Raw genomic sequence first — 18,620 nt, 5'->3', positions numbered from 1 at the left:
TTGTGGTCTCATTCTATAGTTTCATGTCTTCAATACAACATAATGTTCATTTAGAAAATGATGGTCCGTGTAGAGTCGAACAGACCATAACGCAGGTTATCTGCATAGCGCAAAGAAAACGTCAGGAAAAACAATACCCCTCCAAATCAAATCCAAAATGCTGATTCACATAGGACTAGTGTTTACTCTAGACCTCTGTGTTTAGCAGGGGTATTTTTGAGGGAATTCTTATCTGACAAGTTAAGTCTGGAATAATTGTTTTGGCCCTGTAGAGTTTATAGTTTTTATAGCGGTGGCACATGGTTCTTTTGTTGATCGGTTTGTATGCTATACGCTGTTACATGCAGGTCTTCTTATGTGTTGCAAATATTGATATTCTCATTGCTGACGATTTTTTTTTTCCAGAATCCAAATGATGACCCTTGTAAGTATACTTCTCCTGGGTAGTTTCCATCAGGAATGGAAGTCCTTCCATGGCTTTGACTATGAAATCAGTACAACATCTTCTGCAGTCTAGTGGTGGTCTAGTTTGAAGTCATTAATATGAAGAAAACGGATTCCCTTAGAGCTCATATCGATCATTACCTATTAGTAGGGACATGTTCTCGCTATTAAACAGAGCGGCTGTGCGGTCTGAAGTCGGCGCTAGGATCCAGAGGAATAACCTCCATCTCCTCCCCCCCCCCCCCCCCCCCTCACACCACGAGACTGTTTTAAAGTCCTTGCCAGACTTGGGCTCACACGCTATCTCCTGGATGGACGGAGGAATGGAAAGCTTCCAGCGCCGTTCTACCACCAGAACCCACACCGACTCTCCCCGCTCTGCGTGCCCGACGAGCGCTGCCTCCACCGCCGCAGCCGCAGGAGCGCCGGCGCGCCGCGTGGACCGCCGCTGCTAGTGTTCTCCGAGCCGCTGTCACCTGGCTGAGCGCATCCACGCGCCTCCACAACCACCGCTGTCCGCGCGTTATGCTCGTGACCGGGGTAATTGGCCTTTCCTCGGGACAGAACGACTCTTCAGTGGATCTTTGAACATCTCTCCCCCCTCCTCCTCTGCGTCCTCCTCCACCTCTCCGCCTGCGCTGCGTCTTTGGTGCTGCTTTTTACGCGGCGAACGCGTCGGCTGAATCGCCCGCAAAGAGGGGGGAGAGGGGGAGGGAGGGGGGGGACTCAACAGTTGTTGCGGTTTATTGTTTGCATGTCGACTTGCACATCACTGCCATGTGGAGGCTACTGCATCCGTGTCGCTGCTGCTGGTGGATTTTCTCACTGATGGTGCCTGCCTTCGTGCTCCTCCGGGCACAATGTCACCCTGGTAAGTTTCGCACCCCCCGTCAAACACCGGGCTCCACGAAGGAATGTGATCACCTCCTGTGTGGTTGTTGTTGTTGTTGTTGGGACGAAACGCATCCCCGGCATGGTGATGGAGAAAGCGCCCCCCACCCAGTGCATATCCCGTAACGGGTTCCCGGCTGGGGGTATCGGTGCCTCCTGCCCGGCAGCGCAGCGACGACTGGGAACTGTGAGACACGCCAGAAGGCGGTCAATACCACGATTAGTATGCAACGGGGTGACCTGTTAGAACCTCCTGACATCCAGCTCCACCTGGCGCAGGAACTCCGTCCGTTTCCGCTCTTTGCGGCGTTAAACAGCAATCACGCACGGAGGCTGAGCGGCAGGATGCCGGTAGTTGGGTCACAGCTCTGGGTAGATGCAACGGGGAAGATGTGATGTCTTGTCAGCCTTTTATCCTCAGCGCCTGGAGCCAGACAGCAGGGCTGTGAAGCCCTTCACACGCAGCACCGAAACCCCCCAAAGCTGCTGTAGAACCCATTCGTTAGCCCTCTCCTTGAATTACAGCTGAGCCGAAGGCCCGGGTGGGTCCAAAGCCTCGGGTTCCAACACCTCTGCTGTTGCTTTTTACTCCCAGGCAGACAGGAGGAGGAATATGTTGGATCAAATTCGAAATACATTTACCGAATTAAGTTCGACCTTGACCAGTGTCCACGTATCCGACATGTGGAGGAGATACGATGTCTTCGGCACTTTCACAGGCTTCTCCAGCACCAGCGTTAAATAATTCGCAGATGTAATAACACTTTACAAAGGACTTCCGTCTGTGAGCATCTTTATCTTCCAAAATGAATCATTAGTGTTGGACATGTTGCTGCATATTGCCAAAAACATGTCCAATGTATTTTGGCCGGAAGAATGGTGCTTTGTGCAAAAGAGAAAGATGGACGTGTAATTTGGAGGTGCAGTGACTGGCCCCCGACCCTCCGTCTGAGGAGCCACTAACGTCAACGTTCTCTCGATGTGACCCACTAGTGAAGTTGTATCAGCCTCCCAGTTTTTCATTTTCGTTTTTTTTTTTCCTTTGCCAATGGGAGGTTTTAGACGGAGGATGTTGCATGTGTACGCACTGTGAAGCCCTGCGACGCAAATTTGTCCTTGTGCTTTTGGACTTTACAAAATAAAATGAATTGTGTTTTTTGAGGCTGAAGAGATGCCGTTCAACACGCAGAATGATAGATGGGGGTGTAAAGATAATGCTGCCCCGTTGACCCATGAACTAGTCCGTCCCAGTGTGCTGTTAGAAGTGATAGACGATGCACTTCATCAAACGGCGCTTGTTGGACATTCTGGGTTTTGTGCCGGGCTTTTCCATCCTCTCCATTTTTCATGTCTTGTTGCATCTGATTACAAATCCAGGGAGAAATAATGTTGATTGAGTGGGGAGGTGAAGGAGAGAGATGCTTCGTTAGCTGGATGGAGAGCAGTTTGTCCCAAGGTGAAGAATTAGTTTAGTTGTAGTGGTTTGTGAGCACGTGAGGATTTTTTGTAAGTAGTTTTCACAAACCAAATATTTCAATTTGAATGAAACCAAATGGATTCATATTTTCTTTTAACTGAAGCTGTTGTGGTTATTAATCAACTAAATCATCAGCAGATAAAACATTTAGGTTAATGTGTGTTGATTAAAAGGAAAACCAACACATCAAACAGATACGGAAAAAAAAAGGGTTAAATAAATGAATAATCTGCCTGCTGTGAGACGGGGGCGAATGTCAAAAGCACCTCTATATGACTTTGACAAATCACAAAATATCATTTTGGGTAAAGGGGGATCGACTGTAATGAAATATGAGGAAATGTAACTAATGGAAAAGGTGGACGGATGTTCGGCTGGAAGCTCGTAAAGCTTTATCCACATGACGGATCTCTCTGAAAGTGGACATTGTCACCAAAGGACAAATCCGTCGTGGGACACACAACGACGATGTCTCGACTCGACCTCCCATTCCAGTCGCCTCTCTGAGAGCGGTCGGTGTTAGCGGCCCGCTGGGTGGGATTGTCTCCTTATACCTCCGGCCCGCTCCCCTTTTCTATTAATAACGCTCTTATCCACCAGATTGGTTTGGAAAAGCGCATCGAAAGGATAGATGGGCTTTCCTTAAAAAAACACTTCACCAATGCTTCGGTGGCTCATAGCGTATAATCAGCTGTACATTCATTTTAGCATTTCCGATTTAATGGCCCTGCGTCGCTGTGCAGGGAGGTTCAGAAACAACTGTCTCTGCTGTAAATATTCTCCTTTGTGTTTGTTGAAAGATGCAGGCATACTTCCAAATGCATCATTTATCACGTTGGTCCATTTTGCCACTGTATTGTGTACTGAATCATCATCATTAATAATAATTTATTATTATTCAAAACAATAGAAAAACGACAACTCGTTTCCAAAACAGCTAGCAAACAAAATATTGTAATTAACAAGATAATCACACTAAGGATGAAAATGAAGATTTAGTTTAAAGAATAAGGAGTACAGTATAAAGGCGGCATTGAAACGATGAGACTATTATGACAATGATGAAGAATTTTGCCTGCATAAGTTCGTACATTACACCAACATTAGTGAGCTATTACTATAGTTTACTATAGAGATTCAGAATCGGGTACCACCCGCATTGCAAAGCAGCTCGAGGAGAAGCGCGAGCCAGATGCCAGTGATTTATTTCACTTCATGTTCGTGCAGTTTGCATCTTTTAAAGTGGCTCCCTCTGATTTCCTCAGCATGGAGGCTCTGACGTCTGCAATCACGGCCTCAGCGCTAAGCTGTAGGTTTGGGGGGGTGGGGGGGGGCACGGCTAAGTGCTTCATGCTCTGAGCTTTCCAGGAGCACAATGCATTGTTTACTCCGGAGTCGCACCTCGCTGCAGAGCAACACTGCCGGTGGTTCGTCCGAGTGCTGTCACACATACAGGGGAAACTGCCGCGTGTGCACCAGTGACCCCGGCCGCTGCCAACACGCCCCCCAGTCGCCCACATAATGGCCGGTTTGCAGTCACGCAAACATCTGTTTTTTTCGGGCGGGGGGGGGGGCTGCAAAGCCCCTGAACATCCCCGGGAGGGGGGCTTCCGCTAGCCGACACGCAGCATCACTTTCCCTTTTCCGTCTGCGGCATGCGGTGTCAGCGGCGCTGTCACTGCACCACACTTCAGCCCTGGGTTAACCAAACACACGAGAGAAAAGGAGACAGCGACAGAGAGAGATGTCTGCCCTTAAAGCTGTCGCTCTCCGCGGTGGAAAGGAACGGGGCCCGTCGCTCGTGGCCAGGAGGAAAAACAGAACAGTCATTGTAATCTCACAACAAGCGCCTGAGCTGCCACATCTTTTCACCAACCCGCCTTCCATCCATCTTTGTCGCTTTCCTCTCCTGTTCCTCCCCATGCACCCTCCTTTTCTCCGCTCGGAGTGTGTGTGTGCACACCGCCCCGGCTTCTCTCACACCCAGGAGCAAATGAGACGCGGGTTTGTTAACCATTCTAAGCAGGTCTCCGTGTCACAAACCTTTTCTCTGAGCCTCTTTGTTGCAGCAATACGGGAAGGAGGTTGACATTTGGGGAGGGGATTGGATATGCTTCGTGGCCCACGGTTGGCAACATTATCATCATCATCATCATCGTCATCTCGGGGCTCGGCGAGCTATTATCTGGCCTCCTCTGTGGCCGGGAAAGCGCTGGCACGCCGGCTCGCGGGTCACTATCAGTCAGCGAAGGGCCTATCAGCACCATCCCGGCTTTACTTAATAGATTGATTAAAAGATAGCGCGCCATGTTTGTGTGTGTGAATGTAAGATGCACGGGGGGGGGGGGGGCGTCCATGGAGGATGCTGCTTTGGGAGCTGTCACCATGTCATTGGGAGGGAGCAGCATGAGCGAGAAGCAGATAAATGAAGGGAAAAGAAAACATCCCTTCCCTATCGGGCTATTGATTTTTAGCAGTAAATGATGCTTTTTGGTTGTACAAAGGGAAGGAACTAAAGATAAATAGGTCTGATAAATGATAACAATAGTAATGGTGATATTAAGTGGTGAGGCGCCAATGATATCCCGGGAACGCGATGAGCGGAGCCGTGCACGGAACATCGCCTTATTTTGTTTTTCGATCAGCGTTTTCCGCTCAGCTGAGCGCGCCTGTTAGCTTTTTAATCTGTTTCTCATCGGATTTCATTTCTTTATGAATTCACAAGCTCGCGGCCCCTCAGTGCAGCGTGATAAGGAGCAGAGTGGGAGAGATGGTGTCTGGTCTGCAGCTGATGCCGGGCCTTGTTTCTCTCTTTCGTTCTTCAACCACCACCAGGCTCTCACTTATCTCTGTGGCTCCATTGTTCCACGCCATTGTTTTAATCAAGTCCAGTGCTGGATTATTTGAAGGAGAGAGGAGCGGGTGTTTTCCTATCATTTTCTGGAGGGTGCCTCAGTCAGGCCTCCTGAGCACCCCCTCCTCCCCACACTCGCTTTGCTTAGACCTCCAGCAGGGTTTTGGTGTAGCTTCTTGGGCTTCCTCAGCCATTATCTGAAGCAGCCCTTTCATACCACTGACTAATACTGTTGGTCTTTTTCCAGCCACATTGTCTCTAAAGTAAAAGCAGCATATCATGCTTGTGTGATAGATTCGTTCCCGTCAATGAGTTTGATATTTCTCTCAAAAGCTGCCGATACAGATTCCAATATTTTTTGGGGGGAAATAAACAAACGTATTCTTCACACTGAGTACAGCGATATCACAAGTAACTTAAATAGCCGGGTATGTACGTAATCTTGGTTCATCTGATCAGAAAGTAGCAAACCTTTTAATGGCTTAGTCAGATACAATTATTGCACAATCTTATTACATATCCAGTAGCAGCATAAGCCTCCATTCATCTCTCTGCAACTATGGTTGGACAGAAATCCTCTGTAGCTGCTCATTGATCCACAATTGGCCGTAGGAAAAGAACTGATTTGCTTAATTCTTTTCTCCCAATTTCTGTTTTCCATTTCTGATTGCAGAATCTCGTGTTCGGAAAGAATAACTTGATATATATATTAAACTTTGATTTGATATATTAAATCAAAGTTTAATATATATATCAACAATTTAATAATTTTGTAAATGAAGCGCTCTAAACCCGTCTTTATTATCACTTTCTGCCTGTGGTTTCTACGTCACAGAAATGACAGGGCCCTTCATCACGTGCACCATCACCAGCCATGTTCGCTGTGCACATGGTTCTCCATGCAGGGCTTCCTCACTGGGAAAACCCAAACCAACAGCAGGTTAGATGATCACTGTGGCCGTGTTGTCACAAAAGACCCCTTCGAAGAAACTCATTCAACGTGAAAAATATGTCTGCCTTTGTCCAAGTGAGGAATCAGAAACCGTAGAAGTTGGGTATTTTCTTAGCCATACTCAAGTAGCTTTTTGACCCCAGCATAATAAAAATGGAGCGGAAATCAGCACTGCAGGCAGCAACAGCAGAGTAAACGATTAGTTGAATGCATTTCTTGCACAAAAAGCCCGTCCACTACTTTTGTCTCCGTTCCCTCTTGGTAAACCAATAAATGCGGCCAGGCAGCCTCGCAGGCTGCGGTTGCGTGCAGGCAGAAACTCAACACAGAGAGCGGAAAAACAAAGAGAAGAGAGAAAGACACAGAGACAGCACGAGATGCTGATGAGAGTGGAGAGGTGTACGCAGCCAAGCCCAGTTTTCTTTTTTCTATTTTGCTAAGCGGGATGCCAGGGGAGCTTGTGTGTCACTGTGTAGCGCCGCTGTGTGTTAAAAGGAGCTTAGACTGACAGGCTGTCGGCCGGCACGGAGGCTGAGGAGCCTAACTCACGGCGACACCAAACAAACATCGGGAGGTGAGAGACAAGAAGGAGATGAGATGGGAAACAAATGGACACAACAAAAGCCAAAGGGAGTCGGTCTTCCCCCGAACATCCACACCGTGGCACGGCCAGTTCGCTCCCCAGGCTGCACGAGGCGGTTCGATGGGATGCTCCTGACACGGAGGAGGCAGGCGGTTGCCAGGTGGTGGTGTGTGTTTTTTTTTGGGCCACGGGCTGCGTCCCAATTTCTCCACCACCTTGGCAGGCGCCAGGACATTCAGACACTTTGTGTCTTTTTGTCAGCCTCGATAGGGGGCCATTCACTCCAGAGCTTTGACGGCTCGCCGATACACTTGTGAAAGGTGTAGATGGGTGTTCCTTCACTCCCCGCTACCTTCTCCCGTTTTGAATGGTGAGATGCACTTGACTCGACTTCCATCAGTCATCCCTGCTGACAGAGGAATGTAAGCAGCTGCCTTTTCTGGGAAAAGGGTGAAAGAGGTGTCACCACATTCCCGTGATATTGGTCTGTCAGTCAGACAAGCGTCCTCATGTTTAACTGAACAGTGCAGTCAGTCTTCCGCTCACGTCCTTTCATTGGTGTCTTACCTTGAACTTGAACTGTTGTTGTCTCTATATTCTTACCTCATAGTCGTATTATTCTTCTACTCTTATTTAATCTTGTCATCCCTTTGGCTCCCGTTCATCTGACTTTCATTCTTTGTTCCCCTTCTCTCATATTCTATTTTTGCATTTCTCATTCTTTTCTTTGGATTGCATCCAATCATTATATATTTTTTTAAAGAACGATTTCTTTGATTCTACCCTTTTCCTCCTTTGTCGTTCCCTTCGCACCTCCTGCCGTTCTTTTTGTTCCTTTATCCTTCAACTTTCTTTGTTTACAGTGATGTTGCTCTTACTACCCCTAAGACAATTTCTTTACTCCATTGTCTTTCCTTCTGCCCTATTTTCTGTTTAATTCATGTCCCCCCTGTCCTTTCCCGTCTTTCGCTCATTGTTTCCTATTTGTACAGCAGCATTTGGTTTTCCTGCCTGGCCCGGTTTCTCTCCTCTCTGTTCACATTAACATGCTTCTGTAACCACAGATTATCATTCTGAACACAGTCACAGCTAATGGCCATAGAGTTAAATCCCATTTTTCACAAGAATGGAAAAACCTACACGCACGCACACACACACACCCATGTTTTAGTTGTTATGCGCTCACAAAGTAGCATTTGCAGTATTAATGAATAAAGCAATGGAAATTAAGATTCTGGATCAATCTCAAAGTCGGCATCAAGATTCAAAGGCTTGGACACCTTTTTAAAACCTCCTCGGCTGCTAATAGAGAAATATATAAGATATTATATTTGGGGCCACTACAGGCTTAGAGGAAACCAAACCCTTTGCTTTTTACACCCTTTATCTTATTAGGCCATAGTGATCCCATCAGCGATGGTCGTCTTATACTCTGCAGGTTTTTGCTCTACCTCAAGTACTTACATGTTCACACAAGTGTTGGGTCCAGGCTCAAATCATTTGTAGTTACCAGATTGAATATAGTACTTAATACTGAAAACATTTACAATATATTAGAATATTATCAATTCATGAAAATAAAGTTTTATATTATGTTGAATATTGTCCTGGATTTTAATTGTGTTGGGCAATATGAATTTCATTCATGGAATTGGGGGGAAAGCTGGTGCACACACATAAAACCACAACCAACAGTACAATTTACATGCTTGATAAAAGTAAATATAGAAAATCAGTTTTCACATATAAAAGAAAACTGTTAAAAAGACAGCAGACAATTATTGCAGGTGCATTTCTCAATCTCTACAGTAATATGATGCCTTTGACCGTGGCTGTCCACAAGTCTTTCTTATTGGATTTTTTATTTCTTTTTGTATTGAGCCTTATTAGCAGTGTTCACCTACTTGCAGACTTTCTTCCAGTAGTGCTGGTTTCTAGCCTGGATTTCCACTCCATGCCTCATGTGTAAGCAGTGGAAATAAAGGCAGTGGATAAAGAAGAGAGAAAATGCCAAGAAGTGTTGTGTCACACTCTAAGCGCAGGACGGAGCAGAGTCCTCATTAAATTCTTGCAGTTGCGTTGGTTTTTCCACTTTAATGCTTGGGAGACACTGGCTTCCTCCTCGGAGAGAGAGATGGGCATTTGAGGGCTACCAAGACAAGAGCATAGCCCAATTTGTCAGAGTTCCAGGGGGAGCTCCTTTAAACAGCAATACATTCTCTTCTTTCTGAATATTGACCTCACCCACTGTTTTACAGCTCTGTTAAGCTGGTCTTTGGTGCTCGTTGCTCCACCAGCCGTCTGATTTGGCTTCATGTATTGGTTTTCTCTCACAATCTTCCAGATAATTCTCCCCCTGACCACAAGGGAGAGCGTGGTGGGGAAGGAGTTTACGTTTATCTTTAAATTAATTCAAGCCTCGTCTTGTCATGGATTAACAAGTGAACATTTGAGGGATTTACTGTTCAAAACGGAATTGTAACTTGTGCATTAAAGCCCATGACAATTCATCCAATTGTTTTCCAGACATTTCAAGCTATTTCAAAGTATAATTTAAAGCTTTATAGTACTGGTAGCACAAGAACCAAAGTCACTAGGGTTCCTCATCTATGGACATGAAGTTCGGTATCGTATTTCAATGCAATCCATCCAGCAGAACCGACCATGAAACACCTGTCTTTGTCTTCACCCCGAGAGCCAAACTGCCAGCCAGTTTGAATCATTTACACAAGTTACATTTCATTTGAAAGTAAATGGTCAGGATTCTTGCAAAGAGAAGCGAGAGAGGACAAAGACAGTGTCCCCCTTGCAGAGGGGAAGTCAGTCATGAATCCTGTCAGTTACATGGTTCTGCTAACAAACATGTTTGAAGTTATCAAGACTTCTCTCCCACTGTAAACTCATCCAACTTGTCCTTCCGCCAGATACAGCATACTTATGGTCATAAACGGTACATTAAGAAGCTATGTAAGGATTCAAATATATGGTTGGTCACAATGGTACTGCTATCGACAGATTGTCAGTGACTGTTGCCACTGAACAAACAGCTAAGATGATTTATTTGACTGTCAAATCAGATCAAATCGAAAATGTCACCATAAGGAGATACCAATGCCAGTGAAATCCCATGAATTTGCAAAAAACAACAGTAAATCCCATGTACTTAAACACTTCTTTTATAACCGACCGTACTGGTTTCTGAAAAGTTGTTATTAACTCCTTTTTGATCTCTATGACGTTTCAGGCCCGAATTTACATTTTATAAGAATATATTTGCTTGCATAATGATTATGATCTTATTTCACTTTGATCAATGTACATTTTTCGCATCATGGTGTATATAATTGTGAACTGAACAATTTAGATTGCAGTGTATTAAACTTCATAGAGGTAACTTCAGCTTTACCTGAAACGGGCATTCATTTATATTTATGACGGTAAAATGATTTGATAAAACTAATTACCAGATGATTCAGAGAGCTTTTCTCATGTTCTGTGTAGGACGACATGTTAGGTGAATGATGAATGGAGAGTTTTCAGCAGGACTGACGCTTGTCTTGCCCTTTGAATGGATATCTGCTCAATTTCAGATTTACGGAGCAGGCCACTTTGTTTGGTTCCTCGAGCCAGATGTTCAATAGATGGGGTTTAATAATATCACCCCTGGCTGCAGAGGACTGCTCATGCTTTCTCCCCCCTGTCACTCTTTCTTCCATCATCTCTCGGAATAAAGCTTTCAATCATGCATTACCTTTTATTTTTGTGCTCTTCTTAAAAGGCATTCATCTTTTTAACCCCCTCCCCCTCTTCATGTTCGCCTCCCCTATGTTTGCTTAAACTGGAGTAAGGACAGAGAGGGAGAGGAGGTTTTCACTGCTCGATTGGGTGAGCCATCCCCCATTTCTCATAGCTCGACAAGCACCCGTGTTCCACCTGAAACGCCTTTGGATTTACGCCGGGAACTGCAGCCATCTTTCTTCAGTTAATCACCTCGGGCTGGGCGCTCCGACTCGCCACGTAGCCGGGCCGATGGATGGCCCGCAGGGGAAATCGAATGGAAATCAGCCAAGCCTGACGCTCCTGAAGTACTTTCTGGGTACCACACTGAGAGAGAGGGAAGGTGACAGCAGAGTATATCAGTGTATGTCTAATAGACGGCAATTACTTTTGCTGTGACTAAATATTTCTAATTTGTTGGAGATATTTGTTAAATACAGTCTGTTGGTCAACATTCTTGAAATATTTTATTTTGGCTGCTCTTGATTAGTCTCTCCTTTCTTTTTTCAATTAGATCTGCAATGAATTCATTATTGCCAATGTAGTCAAACCCAACAGCTCAATGACCAACAGTAGAAGGGATTTAATACCCAAGAGACAGCATGCAAGGTTGGCAATATTATCAATAATCAATGAATCTGCCATACATTACACATGTGGCAACAACGCCTCACAATGCTGTCCGATTCTGTGCAGAATTGGTTTGAGCAGAATGTAGTGGTGTGGAGTTATATTGTGGAGTAATATTTGCTGCCAGTAGTATAATATATCAAGTTGAATAATGGGCAACGTGGGCACAGTTTTCTTCTTTTAAAAAAATGACTAAACATTCAAAGAATGCATCCGTCAATTTATGGCGTACTCTTTGAAAACTAGATGGACTTATCCAGGTTTGTTAGTTCCTATTTAAGAAGATGGAAAAGCAACATGCATGTGATTAATTTACTACAAAGCAACTGACAGAGAAAGAATGTAGAGCATTCAGCAGTAAGGGACCCTTGGGAGTCTTGGGACCTGAGGCAGTTTCTCGGTTTGCTTAGTTTGGTTAGTAACCCAGTTTTGGTTTCACTAACCGGGTTTGCCAGTAATTCAAAGAAAACCAGATACCCTGAAATCTCATCATGTTCTTCTGAATATTTGTATTCATGTGCGTGTTAAGGCCTGCAATGATGTCACCAGCATCATTACAGTGCTACTGAACACTGTCTTGGACAAGGAATTATCTGTTGAAGCCATTTGCGGTTTGCCTCCTCAACTGGACATTACAATTTATTTTTCCTTTTAGTTTAAGCTTTCTGGGTAACTAGTGCCATTTTACACTTCACAAAAGTACACACTACCTGGGCTGGTGGAGGTCCTGGACTTGCAATGGTAAAGTAGATGGAAGTACATACCATTGCATCAGATGTGGCACAGTTTGGACAACAGGGGACTGTGGTTCATGATCTGTTAAGTGTTCATTTTAACCATGACTGTGACCTTTCCATAACGTTGAACTACTCTTATATCCCTAAACATTAACCAAAGACATTCAGACCAGCAACTATTCATATGTCCCATTGTAGGGATGCAGTCATGAACGCAGCGAAGTATCACTGACACATACTGTATAAACCAGCGTTTCCCCTGGATGTCACTGCACGGCTGCGCCTCTTCCTCCCTCACAGGGACGTTCGGGTCCTTCTCCTCTGCTCATCTGCTGTGTGCTACAGTAAGTGAGTGGCCATTTTACCTAACCCATCTCATCTGCAAACTATTACATGAATGATCCAACTAATAGTCCTACAATTACAACCAGAAAATAGGTGTGATTTCTCTTGCGTGTCCATTCTCTGGCGTGTGGTCTTTGGTTTAGGAGTAGTGGCGGAAGGAAAACCCGAAGTGGAAAAGACTCATCATCATCGAGTGCCGGTTTGAAATTGCAGTTGATGACTCAGTGTCAGAATGTTAATTTAATCAGTAACCTAATCAGAGCCTGTAATCCAATCCACTGTAAGTTACCTGCTAAAGGGAATCTTAGAGACACCTCAGGAGCCAACCGATGGATGGATGGAAGAGTGATGGTTCATTGCAGAATTCATACTTCCTGAATGATTATTCAATGTAAAGGCTGCTAGAACGAGCAGCTGCTCCAGCCAGCAATATTTTGGTGCTGATATTAATTCACTTAATGTGATTGTGCCTTCAACATGAGACAAACATAGTGTTACACTCTGGGTCATTGCCATCTGCAAACTTGCACAACGTCTTCTACTGGTTCGGTACAACTTTTGTTCTGCTTCGTCTTCCATGTGACTCTGCTACTTCCCAGGAAACACAGCAATAGTAACTAAATGTGTAATTCCTCCCTTGCAGAGGAAGTTTCCTTTCAGGAGTGACGTTCTTTGTAAGAGATCTCACTCTTTAAAGGTAATAAATTAGATGTAATGATTGCATACATTAAGCAAATTCTTTAGGAAATTAGTTAATTAATCAAAATTTGTCAAATGCTCAACCAGTGTATCACTAAAAAAAATGTGATTGTCATGTCAGTATTGATGAACATCCCCATAACACCGCTTTCGTATCTGCATAAAACTTTCCTCCACTAGCATCCTTTGCTCTGTACTTTCAGCTTTCACCTCATCCTCCCCACTGCTGTGTAATTTGTTCTGCCTTCTGCCCTCTTGTTTTTGGGCTGTGGCCAGTGAAGAAGAGCCTCTAAGGCAGTGTCACTCCAAAGACCACAGCTGGGACATAATGTTGACAGGAACTGGCCGAGCCAACCAGAAGTAAAATCTAAAACTAGCAAACGCACACAAACGCGTTAAAAAGACACATTTTTCCTCGCTCGCAGGCTCTTCTTGTCCTTGCCACAAGCCCCTTTTTAACACTCTTCTTTACTTCCGTACACAACTCACTGGAGGTGGAAATGAAAGTTTCTGGTGCATGGAGCGCTTGTTGTCTCATCTAGACTGGTATTTTACATCCTTTTGCTAACACTGCCTTGGTCTCACATTGAATCTGATACCACTGTTGGAAGTGATACACAGTGTGTGCATTGTGATGTGTGTCGGGCTTTGATCCCACCTTTCAGCTGCACGGGGAGGTGTGTAAGGACAATGCAATACATGTTCTACTTGGCAGTGATGGCAGAATAAAGGCCGGGAGGCACACGAACAGATTTTAGGTTGCTGGCTTTATAAGCTGCACTGCAGACGTCTGGTAACGCAATGCTATCCTTTTTCCTCTCACCACTCATGGTGGCAGAGCTCAGTGGTGAAACAGGACGTTGAATTGCTATTAACCTGCTTGTGTGTGTGTGTGTGTGTGTGTGTGTGTAATGTTGTTTTTAAAGATTAAACAAAAAAACAGTAGTTGAGATTTTCACACAGGCATATGACGTCAACACAGCGAAGCGTTAAGAAATAACATGTTTAAAATGTGAAATTACATTACAAGACAACAGAATAAATACAGCAACATGCATCTACCAACGCATCAATATTGTCAGACAAATTTAAAAAAATGGCATCAATATCTCCAACAAAGATTTAAATTGAGATTTTTTGTGCAACTAATAGTACAATAGATTTACCATGTTGGGCTCAGGAAGCCTAATTCCCTCGGAGTTGCTAAATGACTGATTCTTATAGTTCAGTACTTCAGTTCTGTTACAAGTGGAATCAACAGAAACTTGCTTTCATCCAACACATGTGAACCAACTTGTTGTGACTCTACAGCCAGGACACCGGGGACATCTTATCAGTGGGAGACACTTTTCACATGGCCACCCCATCCCAGCACTTATTAATAAACTGGTCATACAATCAAACATTTACACGGGTTACATATATTTTTGCCATTGCATTCCACTCTTTTGATTACATAATAATCACACAATATGCATTCATATAATATGCCCACACTAACAGTAGAACAAGTGTCCTATCAAAATGCCTAGAGGCTAAGCCTCTAGACCTTTTTTTACTTTGACATCATGCATATGGAGATATTACTCCATATGCATGATGTCAAAGTACATTTGTTTGTCGTCACGCACTCAATAAATGATGGAATGTGTTTGTGACGTCAACTGATAATACGTTAACTAAAAAGCAGTAGTTCATACGACAACACCTGTAGAATTAGAAAAGACCTTCGAGATGTATCGACACCGTCCTGACAAAATAATCTCATTTTAGATTTACATGCTTTTAAATCAGCTTGAGAAATTTCATCAAACTACAAGGAGAATATTTTTTGTTCATATTCAATAAATCTAAAAATTGTACCTAGAGCAGCATATTTCCAAGGCACCACCAATATACACCACATGTAGTCAAAGAGGGAACTGGTAGGTGGGTCACCATCCTTCAAAGACTTGGTTGCCATGGTTTCCAAAAGTTATTATCCTCCATTAAAGCACCTTCCACCCACTCCTCCGCCAGCAGAGAAAGTCATTGTTCCTATAGGTGCAATGATAACTGTTTGACTAATAACTGGCCTCTGTGTTCTGGCTGAAAGCTGTTTCTGAAATAGCAGATACACACTGTCAAAGCTGAAGCTGTCAACTCTTCATCATGTTCCACTCATCCTCTCAGGATGTTACAGCACAATGTTCCTCCCAAAGGAAGACTACTGTGCTTATTGTTGGCCGATGACGACATGAGCCATTTGGAAATATGCACAATAAGGATGTAAACTAACAAAAATGCCTCATTTAGATATGATCATATAGATGTGCAGCACCTCCTAAAGGTTTGGATCGAAACACTTTGCCTATCAGCAGACAGGATAAAGAAGCAAATATTCCTTTTAGATCCTGATTACCTATTATTATTATTATTATTATTATACCCCATATATTAATTGTCCATCATTGAAGATTGGAGGTCTATCATCTGAATTCCATTTTAAACCAGTCGCACATCTGTCCATCTTGACACATCGCAGCCATATTTACCTTTATCTTGATTCGCGTTGTTCTCTCTCTGTCACATTTTATTACTTGTGTGTGTGTGAGTCAGTACTTACTTAAAGCAATTTTGTAGTTTAAGCTAATTGAAACAGCTCATCCTCCATCTTTTAATATCTGTTGTTGTTGCTGGCCCTCCCTCAAACAACTGAATTAATTACATTTTCTCACCAAGGCGTCATTTATTACAAGATTACATGTTATCACATCATGACAACTTAATGATTTATTAGACAACCAAAACAAGAAGAGCTCATAAACAAACTCAACCGTCTTGTGTAAAGTTTTCCACTAAAGACATGTTTACAGATGGTCGCTAGAGGCACATTAAATGGATGAAATCTGTGCCATAATGTACAGTATGTTTGCATATATTTTGTTTGTGCCATCAGTGACCTGCCACATACATTCAATCAAATCCTAACACTAATATTTTACATAATGAAAAATGATCCAATACACTGAATGCTGAACTAAGTGTCCTGTCTTGTTGCTTTATATTTCTGGCGTTGCGTAGTTAATCCACACGAATCCAATGCTCTGGTCCAATGCAGTGATAGGCGAGCTGCCTTTTTTCCGCGGCGGCTAGGATCATGGGCCTTTTCATATCTTTTTTTTCCCTAATCCTGAGCTACCCAAGTGCGAGCCATCTGCAGCAGTCGACACGCTTATCAACTGAAACACACAAATGTCATCTCTGATTGTGTCAGTCAGTCAGTCACAGTCATCTTCAAAGCCGCTTATCCTTCATGCAGGTTCACGGGGGGCTGAAGTCAATCCCAGACAACAACGGGCGAGAGACTGGAGGGGGGGGGCGCCTTGCAGAGCTTCCCCTGCCATCATATCGGTCACATCAGAAACTCTGGATTTCTTCTTTCCTGCGCGAGGAAGTTCCTTCTCCATTTTTGCCCAACTACTCGTGATCCCCCCCCCAAGGCCGGCACGCCCCTGCAAAGTTGTAAACCTTTGTGAAACACTACCTTGGATTGGACGCCAGTCAACCGCAGGGCTCACAGAGACAAACAACCCTTCACACAAACACACATACGCCCCCTGCACCGCCCCCTGCCCCTTTCCGAACCAAAAACAAAAATAGGGTCGTTCCTTCTTTGTTTTGAATTAATTGCATTATAATATACCGTATAAAGTGATTAATAAAGCACTCATTATGGAACCACTGGGAGCAGATTATGTCAGTCTTCATGTAACAACAAAAGGTGCAAATGGAGGTTCACATCACAATTTAGCCTCTCAATAGTTCCCTGTAACAGCAATAAGAAGTAAATAAGCTGCAGCTGGAGACGTATTTCAGGCTGCGTGTATCATTAGATCTCGTTGGTTTGGCCCTGGATAAAAGCACAGATCCGATGTTACATGAGGAAGAGGGAAAGGCCAGATCTTTCACCATCCTTCACATCTCCTCACATCTGATTCTGTGTCCGAGGATGTGACGAAAAGAACGAACCAAACGAAGGATTGTAAGTGACGGGACGGAGGCTGATAGAGCAAAAAGAGGCTAGAGATAGTGGATGTGAATTAGATTAAATGGGCTGGGTGGAGAACATTAGTAGTTAGGTCAGAGCTGCTATTGTAGTGTGAGTCACTCCCTCCACTTCTAATCTGTCTAATTAGGCCTCATTGGGGTTAGGCAGCCCTCCCCGCCCCCCTCCTTCTCCTCTCCTCTGTCCTCCCTTCACATCTATCCCACATCCGAGGAGGATGGAAGTAGAACAGACAGCTCGAAAATGGATAAAAGTTTTGTGGTTGTTCTTCTGGGCTGCGTCTAGGAGCCCAGTACCCTGATTAAAGGCTGCACAATAAACCAAGGGAAATTACCAACGTTATGGATTGCTCAAGGACTTTAATACTGACCTTTTCAGCTGTGAAAACAGGCTAAAGAGATAGAACATGACGCTTTACTGTAAAAGTCAACCACTACATGACCTGGAGGGCCAGACAGAAGACAAAGACATTAAGGAACAACTCTGGTAATGTAAAACCAAGTAGTTATTCATCCAATGTTATAATCCTTAAAACAAAGAAAAGCTGCATATGTATACACAACGGTAGCTTCACCAATTCCTAGCTGGAAGTCTTTCAACCTCTCCTTATAAGCAGTAGGCTATCACTAGAAAACAACATTTCGCCACGACGAGTTCCAGGTCCACCTAACCCGTAGTCCAACCCGTAGTCTTACATATCGTCAATATAAAAAACAAGGAGCCTTTCATCTGTCCGAAGCAAGGGAACCGTCACAACCATTCCACATGTCCTTGGTCGGACCACCCTCACTGTTTTGACCCTGCCACCAACATGGACATGTGGGCATGCATGAAAAAAAAAAAAACATCCCTTTGGTCTTATTTACATTTGGAGACAGACAAGCGATTGTTAGCTCCTAACTTAGCTGTTTTTGTATGTAACTGTGTCATCTGCAAACTAGTCCTGCTTTATCGATCATGGATTAACTGACTCTATTAAGTGCAAGGTAGCTGTTTTTAAACCTAAACAATGTAGACCACTAGTGCTATGCTTCATGGGCCAGTCTGCGTTTCAAGGGCCGGATTTAGCGAAGATCAACTGTTGTTGGTACCGTGTGATTATTCAGTCAAACGTCGAGTAGCTAACGCATTATGACTTTTCATTATGCAGGTTCAGTAAACTCGTACTACTGAATGTAACCAC

General features: G+C 44.0%; 1 protein-coding gene across 1 annotated transcript in view; it reads left to right on the top strand.

The window, feature by feature from the left end:
- The first annotated feature begins 615 nt into the window (after positions 1-615).
- The window catches only part of LOC120835361 (receptor-type tyrosine-protein phosphatase gamma-like), a 208,674-nt gene continuing 190,669 nt past the window's right edge, over positions 616-18,620 (top strand). Inside the window, exon 1 of the mRNA XM_078091719.1 lies at positions 616-1,315. Coding sequence (XP_077947845.1) covers positions 1,222-1,315 — 94 coding nt within the window. The 5' untranslated portion in view covers positions 616-1,221. The remainder of the gene's footprint in view (positions 1,316-18,620) is intronic.

The sequence above is a fragment of the Gasterosteus aculeatus genome, chromosome 17 (genome assembly GCF_964276395.1).
Source record: "Gasterosteus aculeatus chromosome 17, fGasAcu3.hap1.1, whole genome shotgun sequence".
Classification (NCBI taxonomy): domain Eukaryota; kingdom Metazoa; phylum Chordata; class Actinopteri; order Perciformes; family Gasterosteidae; genus Gasterosteus; species Gasterosteus aculeatus.
The sequence above is the reverse complement of the archived record's forward strand: the minus strand, read 5'-3'. Positions and strand labels throughout refer to the sequence as shown.